Source organism: Anopheles darlingi, chromosome 2 (genome assembly GCF_943734745.1).
Source record: "Anopheles darlingi chromosome 2, idAnoDarlMG_H_01, whole genome shotgun sequence".
NCBI lineage: Eukaryota > Metazoa > Arthropoda > Insecta > Diptera > Culicidae > Anopheles > Anopheles darlingi.
This window is the reverse complement of record NC_064874.1, coordinates 15,616,307-15,629,744: the sequence shown is the minus strand read 5'-3', so window position 1 is coordinate 15,629,744 and position 13,438 is coordinate 15,616,307. Positions and strand designations below refer to the sequence as shown.

At 48.4% G+C, this 13,438-nt stretch overlaps 2 protein-coding genes across 2 annotated transcripts; both read left to right on the top strand.

Annotated features, from left to right (window-relative positions):
* Positions 1 to 6,172: 6,172 nt before the first annotated feature.
* LOC125951736 (uncharacterized) lies at positions 6,173 to 7,041 on the top strand. Its single transcript, XM_049680745.1, has 3 exons — positions 6,173 to 6,230; positions 6,309 to 6,471; positions 6,543 to 7,041. The coding sequence occupies exons 1-3, from the start codon at positions 6,173 to 6,175 to the stop codon at positions 7,039 to 7,041; spliced, it is 720 nt and encodes a 239-aa protein (XP_049536702.1).
* A 715-nt stretch (positions 7,042 to 7,756) lies between these two features.
* On the top strand, positions 7,757 to 11,666 carry LOC125951732 (uncharacterized). The gene is made up of 6 exons (XM_049680735.1): positions 7,757 to 7,986; positions 8,054 to 8,354; positions 8,427 to 8,607; positions 10,457 to 10,817; positions 10,882 to 11,087; positions 11,158 to 11,666. Exons 1-6 carry the CDS (start codon positions 7,757 to 7,759, stop codon positions 11,478 to 11,480), a joined length of 1,602 nt encoding a protein of 533 aa, XP_049536692.1. The 3' UTR covers positions 11,481 to 11,666.
* The last annotated feature ends 1,772 nt before the right edge of the window (positions 11,667 to 13,438 follow it).

Below are 13,438 nucleotides of genomic sequence, written 5' to 3'. Positions count from 1 at the left end.
GGGTTTGGGGTGCGGTTGAAGGAAACGCAGCACCTGCCCGTCCCCCCATACGGCGTACACTCTCTCCAAGAACGACTAAGTTGTTGTTTGTTGTTTGCCCCTCGGTTTGTTTATCTATGTATGTATGTGTGTATGTATGTGTATGTGAGCGGGTTTTCCATGAACATTACCCAGCGTGTGCGTGCGTGTACAAAGCCCGAGCATGCTGGCATGCTTGCAGCATTGGATTCTTCGGCCAGCACTTTCCGGAAGTTCCACCAACATTTAGCTTCTGTTAGCTGCTGCCTGGCAGCAGCTTCTACTCCTTACTGCGGCTGCTGCTATGTCAATAGGCATTGAGGGTTGAAAACAAATAAACAGAAACCGACGGAGACGGAGAGGATACCGGAATGTACCGATGCGAGATGATAGAACTCCCAAATGCGCCAAATGGGGGGTTCCGGCATGTAAAACAATCTGTCCTACCAACGCAAATCAGCACACGTGATGTCTTGTACCGATGTGCTTTCGGCGGTGGTGGTGTAAATGATTTAAACATTAGCTTTTCGCAACAACCATTTATCTTGGTGTTTCAAAGCAAATTCAAACAGCCGGCACCGAACCATCTCAGTCCAAGGAGCTCCCTTTGCCGCTACAGATAACGTGTCCGCTCTATACAACGGTGCGTTACGTCGTGTGTCTTTTACGATAAGAGGAGGATATGCTTTTTCCCATAAGTATGGAGGTACTAACGTCTTAGGAGACAAAAAAGGAATGATAAAAAACATCGAAGAATGGATAAACCTAATGGCTTCTCGAATGGAGGTGTATTAGAGGAGCCCAATGGCAGCAGAAAAATAAAACAAATAAAAACCCCCTCAAGGGGACGGAAATCCGTTTTGGATGCCTGCCAAATTACCTTTATCGTATGTCCCGGTCCGCAAAGTCAATCCACACTAGCGCGTTCAAAGAAAATCGATCGACATAAACCGATACTAGCCACTAGACACACATTCACACACGAGAGGCCACCACAAAGGTTTTTCTTTCCTTTCCTTCTCTGCACCAACTGCAGAACGATCCCGCAAAACCTCTAACACTCCGCGAAAGCTAACGCTTTTCACTTGCAGCCGAAACGCAATCCATCAATTTGTCACCGGATAACCAAGATGATGCCGAATGACTCTGCTCGGGGCCGTTTGGATTTTTGGTACTGTCTTCCAGCAAACTATCGAGCACTGTGTAGCACACTGTGTAGTCTTGTTAACCTCAATGGGTCACATCACTCGCGTGATCACGACACTACGATAATTGTTTCACGTTGTACACCGAACCAGACACTAGAGTTGGGTCACTTCGCGATTCGCGGAACTCCCGAGACACCGAGTTGGATAGTAGATTTTTTTTCCCCCCAAAAAGGAATATCTGCGTGCGCTTATCTGCGCTTGTCTGCACCACCGTCGGATGTCGGGACAAAGGTGCTGCAGCTGCTCCCGGAACACGCCAACACGGAACACAAATACGTCACAACACAGGCACTCCTGCCGCGATCCTGCCACCGGACACTTTTCAGCTTTCACCTTTGATGTCACACTTCACCCGCATCACGACCAATACGATCCCAGGGGCTTGCACTGCACCTGCGTACGGTCACTGCCTGCGTAGGGGAGGTCTGGAATGGGAAGGAAGAATCTTCATGTGGTGTTGGTGCGAGGAGGGGGGCTCGTCCTCAGCGGCCGCAGACCAAGGCGGGTGAACTTGAACTTGTGGCACTTAACATTCGCGCGGCGCGCCGTATCCCGAACTGGAACGTCAGAACTTGAGCTTCAGGTCCAGAAGCAGAAAAGCGCACTAGACCTAGCTAGCTGGTAGGTAGGAAGGTATGGTCGCAGTGACGGTCCTGCCGTGTTCGCGTACGTACTACCGGATCCTTACTGCAAAGGACATCCACCGTACGAACGTCGGTTAGCTACGTCGGAGGGCACGGCGGACACGGCACGATATCTCGCCGCTTTCGCCGCAAAAAGTCGAATCTGCCATGCGTATGTGTGTATATGTGTGTATGTGTGTGTGTGTGTGTGCGTCGTGTTTCGTGCTGTTCCAGCACTATCGTTCATCCTCTCGCAGACGGCGCTCTCTGCAGTGTAGTGTGATGGCGATTACTCCGAATACAGTTCGGAGTATATTTCGGAAGGACTTCCGATCAGAGAGAGATAGAGAGAGAGAAAAAGAGTTCGTGGTATGTCCCTTCTGTTCGTTTTGTTGGGAGAGATAGAGAGATACAAACACACGGGAGCAGAGAGGCTACCTAAACGTGTTGGCCCCCTCTGAGTAGTACACACGATGACCACGATGACGCCTCGAACGGAGTCGACGCTGATGCTCGTGTGCCGTGTGCTCGCGCGGCGATTCCGGAACTCGTAGTCTCGGAAGGAGGCATGGCCGTCCACACTACTCGCACACCCCCCAGCAAAAAAAAAACAGTGACAACAAAAGGAGGAAGAGAAGAAAAGAAGCAAACAAAAAAACGGACAAATCCTGCTGCCTTTGCCTTTGATAGTGTTGGTATTGGCCAGCAAATACGGACAATCCTGCGGTTGGGCCCCCGTTTTGCGAGAAGTGCAAGAGAAGTACACAGTGTGTGTGCGAAACACCGCCATCGTTCGTCCTAATGTCCTACTTAGTTACTATTGCATCAGGTCACCCGCTGTTATCATGTTGTGCAGATTTTGAAACAGGAATGTGGCAAATGTTTTGTTTAAGTGCAAAACTCCAATCTTTAAAACCAATCGGTATCGGCAGACAGAAATAGCAAGATAGTCTTGACGTCTTTCGATTGGAAAAAAAAGTTGTTTGAAATTATGTATAAATATGCTGCAGGTAGAAAGTTGTGATTATGGACTGGGCAGTGAACGGATGCGCAAGGACCTTGCTCCACTATCGAACGCTTGACTGTGCAAACACACACCGCTAACAACAATAACCTCCCTTCCCCTATCTTGCGGTAAAACTGAACTTAACTGAGGTGCCTATTAAAGGACTTCTTCTATCCCCAAACCCCTTACCCATTCTTGATGGTACACGAACGCGCAATGTGTTACTTCTTGCAAAACCCAATGCCACGTAGCAGGCATTGGCGGTATGTTTGTGCTTCGGCCTACTATGCTGCAAAATTCGCACACCTTCACAAGCTCTCTCCACGGACTGGACTTGAACCGGAGGACTGGCAACGTTTCTCTCGACGATGCACATGGCGGTGTCGGTGCGTGCGAACTCACAGAAAGCCACAGAGATGTGCGCTCACACACAAGCACACCCACACACACACACACTAGCACACATACATAGCAATAGATTCCTCAAGCTTCCTTCTAGGTGGCTGCAAGGAAGGAATAGTCCCAAGAGGCGACGGGAAAGGATGGCCGGGCCGCCGGTTGTTGTCTAGCGGAAGGACGTGAAAGGCCGAAGGATATGTACCGTCTACGGATGGCAGCAGCAGCTGCTGCTGCTTTTTTGGTAACAATTCGCGAACGAAGCGCATATGCTGCAGCTGCAGGCGAATCAACTCTATCACCTGCACTCGCCTACCTACCCGCCTGCGGGGAAAGAGAGAAGCTAATATCCGATGGAGGCGCCCAGAGGGTTATTGCAGCCAGGACTGCCACACACAAGGCTCCTTGAAGGTCACCCGGCTCGGAACGGGAACAAGGCGCATGGAGCGTGGAAAACGGAATCGCTCCAGGGCACAACTATCCACACAGGAGACAGGACAAGGACGACCGACCTCCGGTGACGGGAGGAGGGGGTGGGAGTGGGAGAAAGGGAGCTCGCTTCGAACGCGAAACGATTTGCGACTCACACACCTACCCGTGCAACGATCCGGTCTAACACTCCAAAGGTGTGAAGGGTTTTCGATGAGGAGGGAAAAGGAAACCACCGCAGCACAGACGGACACACACGCACACGCACACACAAACACTGACTGTGTGGCACACAGGAACTCGAGTAGCTCGGAATGGTTTTCGCAAACTCAACTCAACACAACTCTACTACCGCTACGCACCAAGTACCAACTCATACTGCTGATGTCGCTACTGCTGCTGCTGCCGTTGGCTCATCATGCATCGGCATTTGGTATCGGCTTCGTATCTTACTACTAGTGGCCCTCTCTTAATGCTGCCTTCCTCTCTTCTGTTGCTCGCGAATCTCTCTATCGCTCTCTCTCTCTGTGAGATGCCGAGGAGTTCTATCCAGTGTGTATCTACTGCTGCTGCTGGTGCTGCTGCTGCAAAACGCTTCTCTTGCATGTCCTTTGAATGTATCCGTTCAATCCACACATACGTCTCATCGGCGGTGCGCCGGAATGTTTGGATATCCTCCTATGCTTCATCGAAACGACACCACCCCCCACCACCTACCAACTGGTCTGCCCTGGCTTTGCATTGAAATACTGAGTTGGTTGGCGCCGGTTGTCCGCGGCTTTGCAGTGCTTTCACTACTCAGGAGCGGAGCTTTTGTTAGCTCCTCTCGCAGCTAACCAGTATATGACCAGTAGACCGTTTCCTACGTTGTTTATGTTCAGCGAGTGGAAGAGCTTCACTGGTGTACGATTTCTACGGAATGAACAGTCTTCATGCACTGCTCCGGAACTGCTTGTAGTCGTGATTCCAGTCCATAATCCTTAGACTAAATTAGCTTTGGTCACTGGCTCTGTAAAACATGCTGCTAGTGCGTATCGTGCCTCCAATAACACGCGAATAGTCTCTGTCCATTGTGGCTACTAATGCCGCCGCTCAATGCTGGCCACGAGAGAGATTCTTTTTCATCCTCGCTCGTAACGAATGCTACTCTGAACGGAAAGCTCGCGACGAGTGTGTTGGTGTACGTGTTTGTTCTGCTTTTGGCTGGAAAATGGGGAAATTGACGCATGATTTTATTAGCTTATTTTGGCATTTCCCACCGCGCTCGAGGCTTTATTGTATTCTGCTACACATTGCGGGAGAGTGAGAGCAAGTGTATGTGTGTGTTAGTATCAAGCTCAACTCTCTTTCTCTCTCTCTTTCTTTCTATCCTTGTCTATCCGGTTCAGCGCACCCTGCGAGAGCATAGCAGGCTGCTTGATGAGAAGAAGGAGTGCAGCAGCACGGTATACCATCCATCGATGACGTCAGCAAGCAGCATCTGATGACGTCATTGCTCTTGCTCTTATTCAAAAGCAATGTTTATGGTTGGCACGCCGGAGCCGATAGTAAAAGTTTCCCAGAGAGATAAAAAGCATCCCTCCGGATGTTAGGGGAGACGGAACCGAGCTCGGAGACATCTAGCGCTGCTATCGTGACCGAAAGGGGCGAACAGTCGACGCCAGTGAAGTAGAATAACATCTGTGGCATTTAATTAGGAGCTGGAGAGGGTACGGTTATCTTTTTTTTTATTATTATTTACGAGCTGGTGTGGCTGGTTCGCAAATGTCAGAGCCACAGAATGAACTGTTCGTTGTTGAGTATAGTAAAAGTCTATTCAACTTTTGCTTGATAAAGAATGTTTCAAACTGAAAGCTGTTCAAAGTTGTGAACTGGATGCTTCAGCTAGAATGTGTTGGTCGTTGTGCATTCATTAATGATTAAAATATTGATTATTAATGAATTGCTAGAGGGAATCTTTACATTCGCAACTATCGACAATTTAGATATGTGTGTAATATAGTAGCATTTATAGCTAAGAAGTGCTAGAACAGCTCATGTCAGGACCGATAGTGCGATGTTTCTAAACAACCATCAACTGCTGACTGGTTCTCGGTGGCAGCAGTAGCGGTCGTACAATGCTGCCGACCTCCCAGTATCGAGAGCGACAGGTGTACGACGTCCAATCTCAATATCCGAAGCTATCAAGCTCAATCCTAATCGTTTGAGCCTTATCTGGGCCCACCGTCACGGGTAGGCACTGGTCACAACAACGCCAGCGCCAATGTCTCAGCACAAAATCGGTCGGTTTTTTTTATCGCTCCTGAGACCCCGCCGAGGCCTAAGGCGATAAGTCGAAGCCGCACAATGAAGCGAATCTATAAAGGAACCTCCCAAGACCGGGACAAGGGTTTATTTGTCCAACGTCCGTATCGAACAGGTAACCACGATTTGCTAGCCGAAAAATAAGCAAACAAATTAAAGGAACGATTCTGCTTCTCAGGGAACTCAAGATGCGTGCCGGATTGATTATTGTCGCCCTGATGGCCTTGACGGCCACGGGAGTGAACGGTGAGTATGTGTATTGTGCAAGGTGTGTCTAAAGGCGCGGACTAGTAACTGAATCCCTGCGCATCACTACTCCACCAGAGGTCGCTGGACAGAACATCATCCTCGATGCCATTATGCGCCGCATTCTGGAGAATCTGCGCGAGCTGATGCGCACCGGTAACCCGGAAACGGGTATGCCCGTGCTAGCACCGTACAACAATCCCGATCTCTTCATCAATGCCAGCTTCGGTGGATTACTCGAGTAGGTATCTGCATCCGGACTAGCATATTATCAGTCCCTTTCAATTGCTTTGTTTCCCGCTTCCCGTTCAGCTTCGATGCTCGCTTTACGCCGATGAACATTGTCGGATTGGATACGTTCGTCGGTCGGCTGCAGGTGGATCTTGCCTCGCTCCGGTTCCCGTTTGAGTTCCGTTTCGATGAGCTAACGGCCAGCGGATTCTACGATGCCAACGGGCGTCTCTGGGGTTTGATTCCGGTTTTCGGTATCGGTGATTTTACCGTACGACCCCGCAACGTCCTGGCGACCGGTTTTGCGACCATCACCGATAACGGTCAGGGTTTCCTGATGCTGTCCGATTTCTCGATCAGCCTGCAGATGGATGCACTGGAAAGTAACATCCAGGGGTTGCTGCTCGGTGGTGACCTGTCCGTTCTGCTGAACGCCGTGCTGCAGGATATCGTTCCGTCGATCCTGCGCAACTTCCCGGACGGTATGACCAACCTGCTGAATGCGCTGGTCGTTCCGATTGCGAACCGCTTCCTGGCCACGCGCACGATGGAAGATCTGATGGGATTGCTGTTCCCGTAAGGTCTCAGGGGCAGCTTTCAACTGTATTGGATTCATCATAAGCGCCTTCAGCGCCGCCGTAATGCGTACGTCTCATACGTTTGATTGAATAAATGGCTGCTGTTCCGGTACCACTTTGAGCGAACTCGATGCAATGGAAAAGAGTAGCATACTGTAAGCAATCGATAAGAAGTTGACATACTTCGACATCCCGTAGGTCTGCTGGCCCCCGAAAACACACAATCGTCGCAGGTGGTCGATCTGGTAAGTAAAGTCCACAATCGATAACAATCGTCTCCACCCGGGGGGAGGACGATAAGATAGCGGACCTAAATCCCATCAACAATCGCCACCCAATGTTTGTGGTTTGTGTTTGCGTAGATCACTGCAAACATCTGCAATCTGAATGTTAGAACACTTTTTTTAACAACATAATTAGGATTTAAGAGCAGGTAATGGCATATGTTGTCGTTCTTTAATGTGAACTATTAACCTGGCAATGTGTCTCGTGCAATCCAAAACACATTCCCAGCTGCTTTGCTTATCAAAGGGCTGCCGTTGGAAAACAAAGCACAACATTTATCATGATCATGACCCCTTGTGAGTGATAAGGATTTGGGTAAACAGGTTCAGATATTTAACTCGTGCTGTGGATTACTAGTCGCCATCAATCGCTCGTTGGCACACCATTACTTTCCTCTGTTTGTTTATTTCGCTGTTTTTCTGATTGCTGAGAATGAAGCTCCCCATCGCATTGCTGGCCATGGTGGCCGTGCTCAGTAACGCGGCGGTTATAGTGCCACGAGAACCGGCTCCTCGCACTACCCTTAACGAAGCGTTGGCCCAGCTGCTCGAGAACATCCGTGAGCTGCTGCGAACCGGCGATCCCGAACGTGGCCTTCCGGTGTTGGCCCCGCTCCAAACAGATCGTCTCGATGTCGATCTCAGTTTGGGTGGATTGCTGGAGTAAGTACAGTAATAGTTATAATTTTCAGAGCTAGTAGTAATTAGGCTCGCTTTGTCCTTCCAACAGCTTCACGGCTATTCTGAACAATCTGTATCTGGACGGGCTAGACCGATTCCAGGGAACGCTCACGCTGAACGTAATGTTGATGGAGTTCACGTACGATTTTCTGTTCCCCGATCTTCTTGCCCGCGGTCAGTACGACGCTGATGGTAGACTGTTCGGGCTCATCCCGGTATTCGGATTCGGCAACTTCAACGTTCAACCGCGCAATCTGCGTATCCAGGGTACGGCTCAGATACGTCAGCTCCCCAGCGGTTATCTACATATGACCGAGCTGAAAGCCAACGTACGGCTTGACTCGCTGCAGGTATGTATTACGGACGATGCTTACGCTCGAATACGTTTCTCGTGACGTTAATGTTCCTCACTGTTTCATTAGAACAACATCGAAGGAATGCTACTTGGAGGCGAACTGTCCGATTTACTCAACGCGGTCATCCAGGATCTGGTTCCGTCGGTGTTGGTTAATTTTGCACCGGAAGTAACGGACATCATCTCGAGAGTCGGCATACCGATCGCCGATTCCATTTTGAACACGATGACGCTGGACGATCTTTTCGGTTTGATTCCGATGAAGGCCAGGAAGGACAATTAAAAAGCGAGACCTCGCACGAGACGGAAAAGACAGGAGGAGACATAGGAGAAATGATGAGGCATAAGTAAAAGGGACTCTCAAGCGCAACTCAGCACAACTGCAACTGTACGGTGAATGGTATATTGGGTAAAAATAAATTAATTAATTTCTACAAAAAAAGCGTTGCAAATCTAGATAAGCTTCAATTTAATTTTCTTTCAAGAAGTAATACAATGTTAGAAGGCAGCTTCGTTGCTGATCCGTTCCCTCGCTCCCTTGTATTCGCACAGCAGTTTTTAGAACAAGCGCGAGCTTCAGATTTGTTCTAAAAGCATGTTGAATGCGAGCTTGCTTGCGAGCGCCTCCAACCCCTGGCATCTTATGCAAGATTTATTCTATGTTGAGAATTTTATGATTTATTAATAATTATATTAATTTAATAAATTATTAAAGGATATTTTGTAAAATTAAATTGTAAAAATAAATCATTCTGAAAAAAAAAACCAAAAAGGTAGCGATTCGAAGAAGCGGAGTATCGCCAAACATTATATTTCAAAATGCTTCATGTTTTGTCCTGTTTTTCAAACTGATACTTATTTAAACTACTTAGCAATTCTCTCATTGGATGCACGTTTGTTTTGTTTTTGTTTTACAAGCTAGTCGGAATATTAATGAACGCTACTGAGGAATGCCCTCAAGATTCACGCCGTGAGGAAGGCCCTCAAGAGAAAAGTAGCAGAAAATTCAGTATTGCCCCTCAAGAATTGCTGCCAGAGATGTAAGATATTTCGGTTTGCATTTTAACATTTTACCTCATATTCTTGAAAGCTAAGAATTAAATCACGTGAAGCAAATAAAATGAGCAAATTGCTTTAAAAAATTATACATCAGTGCCGTTTATTGACCGAAGTGATTCTTTGCTGACTCCATATTTTTTTACATGCAAAGGATTAAAAAGGAGCAGCCGGTCATATGACAGTTTATCAGTAAAAGCCTCTTCGCTCAGCATTAGCAAAGATTCTGTCAGAAAAATGCAAACAAAAATTCAATTAAACCCTTCATAACTGTCAACAGCAATAAAAAAAAATAGATCTAGTGTTATAAAATTATATTTTGTGGGTGTAATTCAGACAACTGCCCCAGAAACCATTGATCTTAACACGTGCCATTCAACCCGTTACCGCTTATCACAGACACGTCTCCGCTGAGGTTCACCGACATTTAACGGAAGCAGCATCTCACCTTCAGCTACTGAGCGATAAGTGGGCCATTACATTTCGGCAATCTTTGTCCGTTCGCCGCCAGACTGCGTTCACTACCTGCGCCACAGAACCAGATATCGCCCCGTCTTTGCCTTGAGTTTTTTTGTTGCTACCAGCTATCGGTCAAGTTCGGTTCCCATGTCCGTGGCTCGTGTGAAGTCATGGTCGTAGCATGCACCATCTTGAGCCGAAAATATTGCTATTAACCAGCAACAAATCCCTAAAGTGAAGTGACCGAGCCGGGGAGTGACGTGGACGCAGGCTGATTTGAAACGGGAGGCAGCTGCATGGACCATTCAGCTCCCGGAATAGCCGGGGACACTTAGAAGGACTTAGTGCGCACTCGAAACTACCCCAAGCAGAGGGCCTGGAGCGTGTAGTGGACGGTGTAGTGGACCGGAATGTACAATAAACATCGGTACCAGTTATCAGGCCACCGGTTGAAGTGTGTATGTGTGTGGTTAGGTTTCGTTCGATGGATTGCTTTGCAATCGAGATCGGAGGGATCGGACGCGGTCCCAGTCCGGGCGATAAAGCAGCAGCTCCAGAATCGGTGTCATATTTAAACACCAGCGCCCCGTGCCAGCGGTTGCAGTGCAGATAGGTCAGACAAGGTGTCAACTAAAGCCACAACAAACACCGGACTAGAGTGTCCCCTAGTTTACCTGAGAATTCGAAGCGAAGTAATCATGAAGTGTGTGCTAGTGGCTTGCGCCTTGCTGGCGACGGTTGGCACGATTGTGGCCACCGAACCGACGACAACGACTGACCTCGAGGTGGCGGCACGCAACGATAAGCTCAGCCAGGCCGTGATCGATTTCCTGGAGAACATCAAGCAATCGATGCCGTGTGGCATTCCGGACCTGGGTATCCCAGTGTTGGCACCATTCGAGCTGGATCATCTGGAGTTTGACGTGGATGAGAAGGGACTAAGGTAAGAAATCGGGGGAAGGCAACCAACCAATCAAAACCTAACAAACATTTTACTCCCAATTTAGCTTCAAAGGCGAACTAAACAAAGTCGTGGTCGACGGTTTGAATGAGTTCGAAATCAGAAAGGTTGAGATCAAGGCACTGAAGTTGCAGCTAGATTTTGCGTTCTTCTTCGACTCGATCCGCAGTGCCGGCAAGTATGCGGCCAAGGGTAAGGCGCTCGGTTTCATTCCCTTCAAGCGCTCCGGCCCGTTCAAGTTCAACGTGAATGGTAAGGTTTTAGGATAGTCGCCGAATGTTGAGGATCGATTTGATGCAAATGTGTGTTCCGATTTTGCTAGGACTCGCTGTGAATGGCACGGTTAAGGTGCAGCTTAAGGGAGACAAGGTGCAGATCCGCGATCTGCGTATCGTGACAACGATCAAGTCGGTCAAATCCGACTTCAAGAAGCTGCTGCCGTCGCGCTTGCAGACGATCATTGTGAACAAGATCATCGAATCGGCGGTGCCACGTATCATCAACGACAACCAGGAAGCCATTACCGATAAGATCGAGAACAGCGTTAAGCCAGCAATCAACGAATTGCTGGGAGAGCTGACGCTCCAGGATCTGATCGATGCCACGTCGGGCGAAGGAGGTTCATCCCTGCCCGTCACATGCTAGTGGACTGGTATACATATGGTTAGTCGTCAAAGATCTGCTTAAGACCTCATCTGGATATTCTAGGTGAATTGTTGTAATTTGCTTCCATTCGGTTGTTTGCTGTTGTGGCCAAACGTCAAATTGGTTCAACGAGAATACAAAAGACTTATTAAACTACAATCGGTAATTCAGTTGGGCGCACAGAGAGACATTCGTTTGACTCTTCTTTACTGCTTAAAACGCATTCAAGCGCAAATCGCATTCCACCTTTTAATATTCTTAATCCATGCGTTGCTTAATTAACAGCCATTCAAACGTCTGTTTTACATATGAATGGTGATCTTCCTCGGAATCCAGCATTTGTCAAAGCAAACGATGAAAAAGGATCTGTCAGTCAGAAGCTTCAACAGCCCTTGCTGTGTGCATACATTGCAGCCTACTGAGGTGCGGTGTACTGCAAAGAATCCTTGGCAATCCTCTGGCCTACTTATCGAACTCTTTTGAACAGCGTGTGTTACCCGAGACGCCCAGATTTCTGCAAACGACAGAAACATTGAAAAGCCACCGTAAAATCTATTTGAAAGAAAAATATTTATCACTCTTCAGAACCATACACACACACACCCAGAGGCGATTGCAATTCCCCTAGGGTCAGCTGCTGGATCCGGACACTTTCGTACCCTCTCCTGGAGAAATGGCGGTCAGAACAATCGAAGCATTAAACGATTCGTTCTCCTCTTTGTCCTGAGGTTTATGACTGCATACAGGCCACGAGGGCAGGCAACACCAAAAAGACCAAACGATGTACCCGGTTGGTAATGAAGTTGTCCTATCCTCAGTCCCTAGGAATGGTGGAAATTCTGCAAACAATCGGAACAAAGACCGTCCGAAGTGAAAGCAGTACCCAACGAAGGATGACTGCAAATGACAAAACGGCCAATAATGAGCCAGGGGTTCCGAGAGAAGAAGAAGAAGAAGAAGAAGATCGCTTCACACCTCTTCCCTCCGGCGACGAAACGCCAGCTGAAGCATCTGATAAGTTTTTTTGGATGTTTGGAATAGAGACGCTGTTGCTATTTGCTCTTTAGGTCTACATTGTATGCGTTTTGGATATTTTAAAGGATGAATTCCCGTGCGCGGTGACCAGGTGACCATATCGCTTATCTTGCGCGGTGACAAGCGAACATAGCCACAATACACCACCAACGAAAGTAAAGGGATACCGGCTTCGAGTTTGAACAGTAAACGCGGTCGCAATCGGAAGGCGGTTTTAACTAAATATTTGCGAAAGTTGTTGGGGAGTCACCTTCCGATAAGATGGATTGATTTATGGGAAAACGCCGGTTGTCCGCCAGGTTGGCCTTTGGTCTGAATGGATGTTAATGTCTTCTTCCTGCTATAGATTCTGGGTGGATACGAGGTGGTGATGGTGGTGGCCTAGCAAAGCGGAATCGTATCGATAGGCAATGTAAAGGTCGCCGGAGACTTTGTAGCACCATCTGGTGAAGATGTACATAAAGAACCCGGTGGAAAGGTGCGCTAGCTCGCTTAAAAGGAACACCCAAACCCACACACACACACGCACATAGCACCTACAACAAACGATTAAAGTGCTGCTCCGCTGTAAGAGGAAGGGCGCAAAAGGACACCCAAACAAAGGCAGAGGTACCCGAGCGTCCGGCACCCACCAACACAATTCCGTCACAATTCGTTGGCTCTGCCACGTAAACCGGAACGAAGGATAACAATCGAATCGAGAGAGGAATAGAGGAAGCCCGCGAGTCCGGGCAAAAAGGTACAACAAGGGGTGTCCCCGGGTCGAGGAGGTCGATGAAGTAGCTCCCGTTCCCGGAAGGATCATATTCTGGCCTCTGGCGCCCATCGAGGAGACGATTCTCCCGAACGGAGCAGCGAGCGCAGAGCGTTCTCGGACCTAACCAGACCCCAGGGAGAGAAAGCAAATCTAGATCCTAGCGCAT

Excerpts from the sequence above, each read along its gene's own strand:
- LOC125951736 (XM_049680745.1), top strand. The coding sequence starts at position 6,173 with ATGCGTGCCGGATTGATTATTGTCGCCCTGATGGCCTTGACGGCCACG. Across the intron at positions 6,231-6,308 it reads GACGGCCACGGGAGTGAACG|AGGTCGCTGGACAGAACATC; the intron begins GTGAGTATGTGT and ends CTACTCCACCAG. Across the intron at positions 6,472-6,542 it reads AGCTTCGGTGGATTACTCGA|CTTCGATGCTCGCTTTACGC; the intron begins GTAGGTATCTGC and ends CTTCCCGTTCAG.
- LOC125951732 (XM_049680735.1), top strand. The coding sequence starts at position 7,757 with ATGAAGCTCCCCATCGCATTGCTGGCCATGGTGGCCGTGCTCAGTAAC. Across the intron at positions 8,355-8,426 it reads TACGGCTTGACTCGCTGCAG|AACAACATCGAAGGAATGCT; the intron begins GTATGTATTACG and ends CTGTTTCATTAG. Across the intron at positions 10,818-10,881 it reads GTGGATGAGAAGGGACTAAG|CTTCAAAGGCGAACTAAACA; the intron begins GTAAGAAATCGG and ends CTCCCAATTTAG.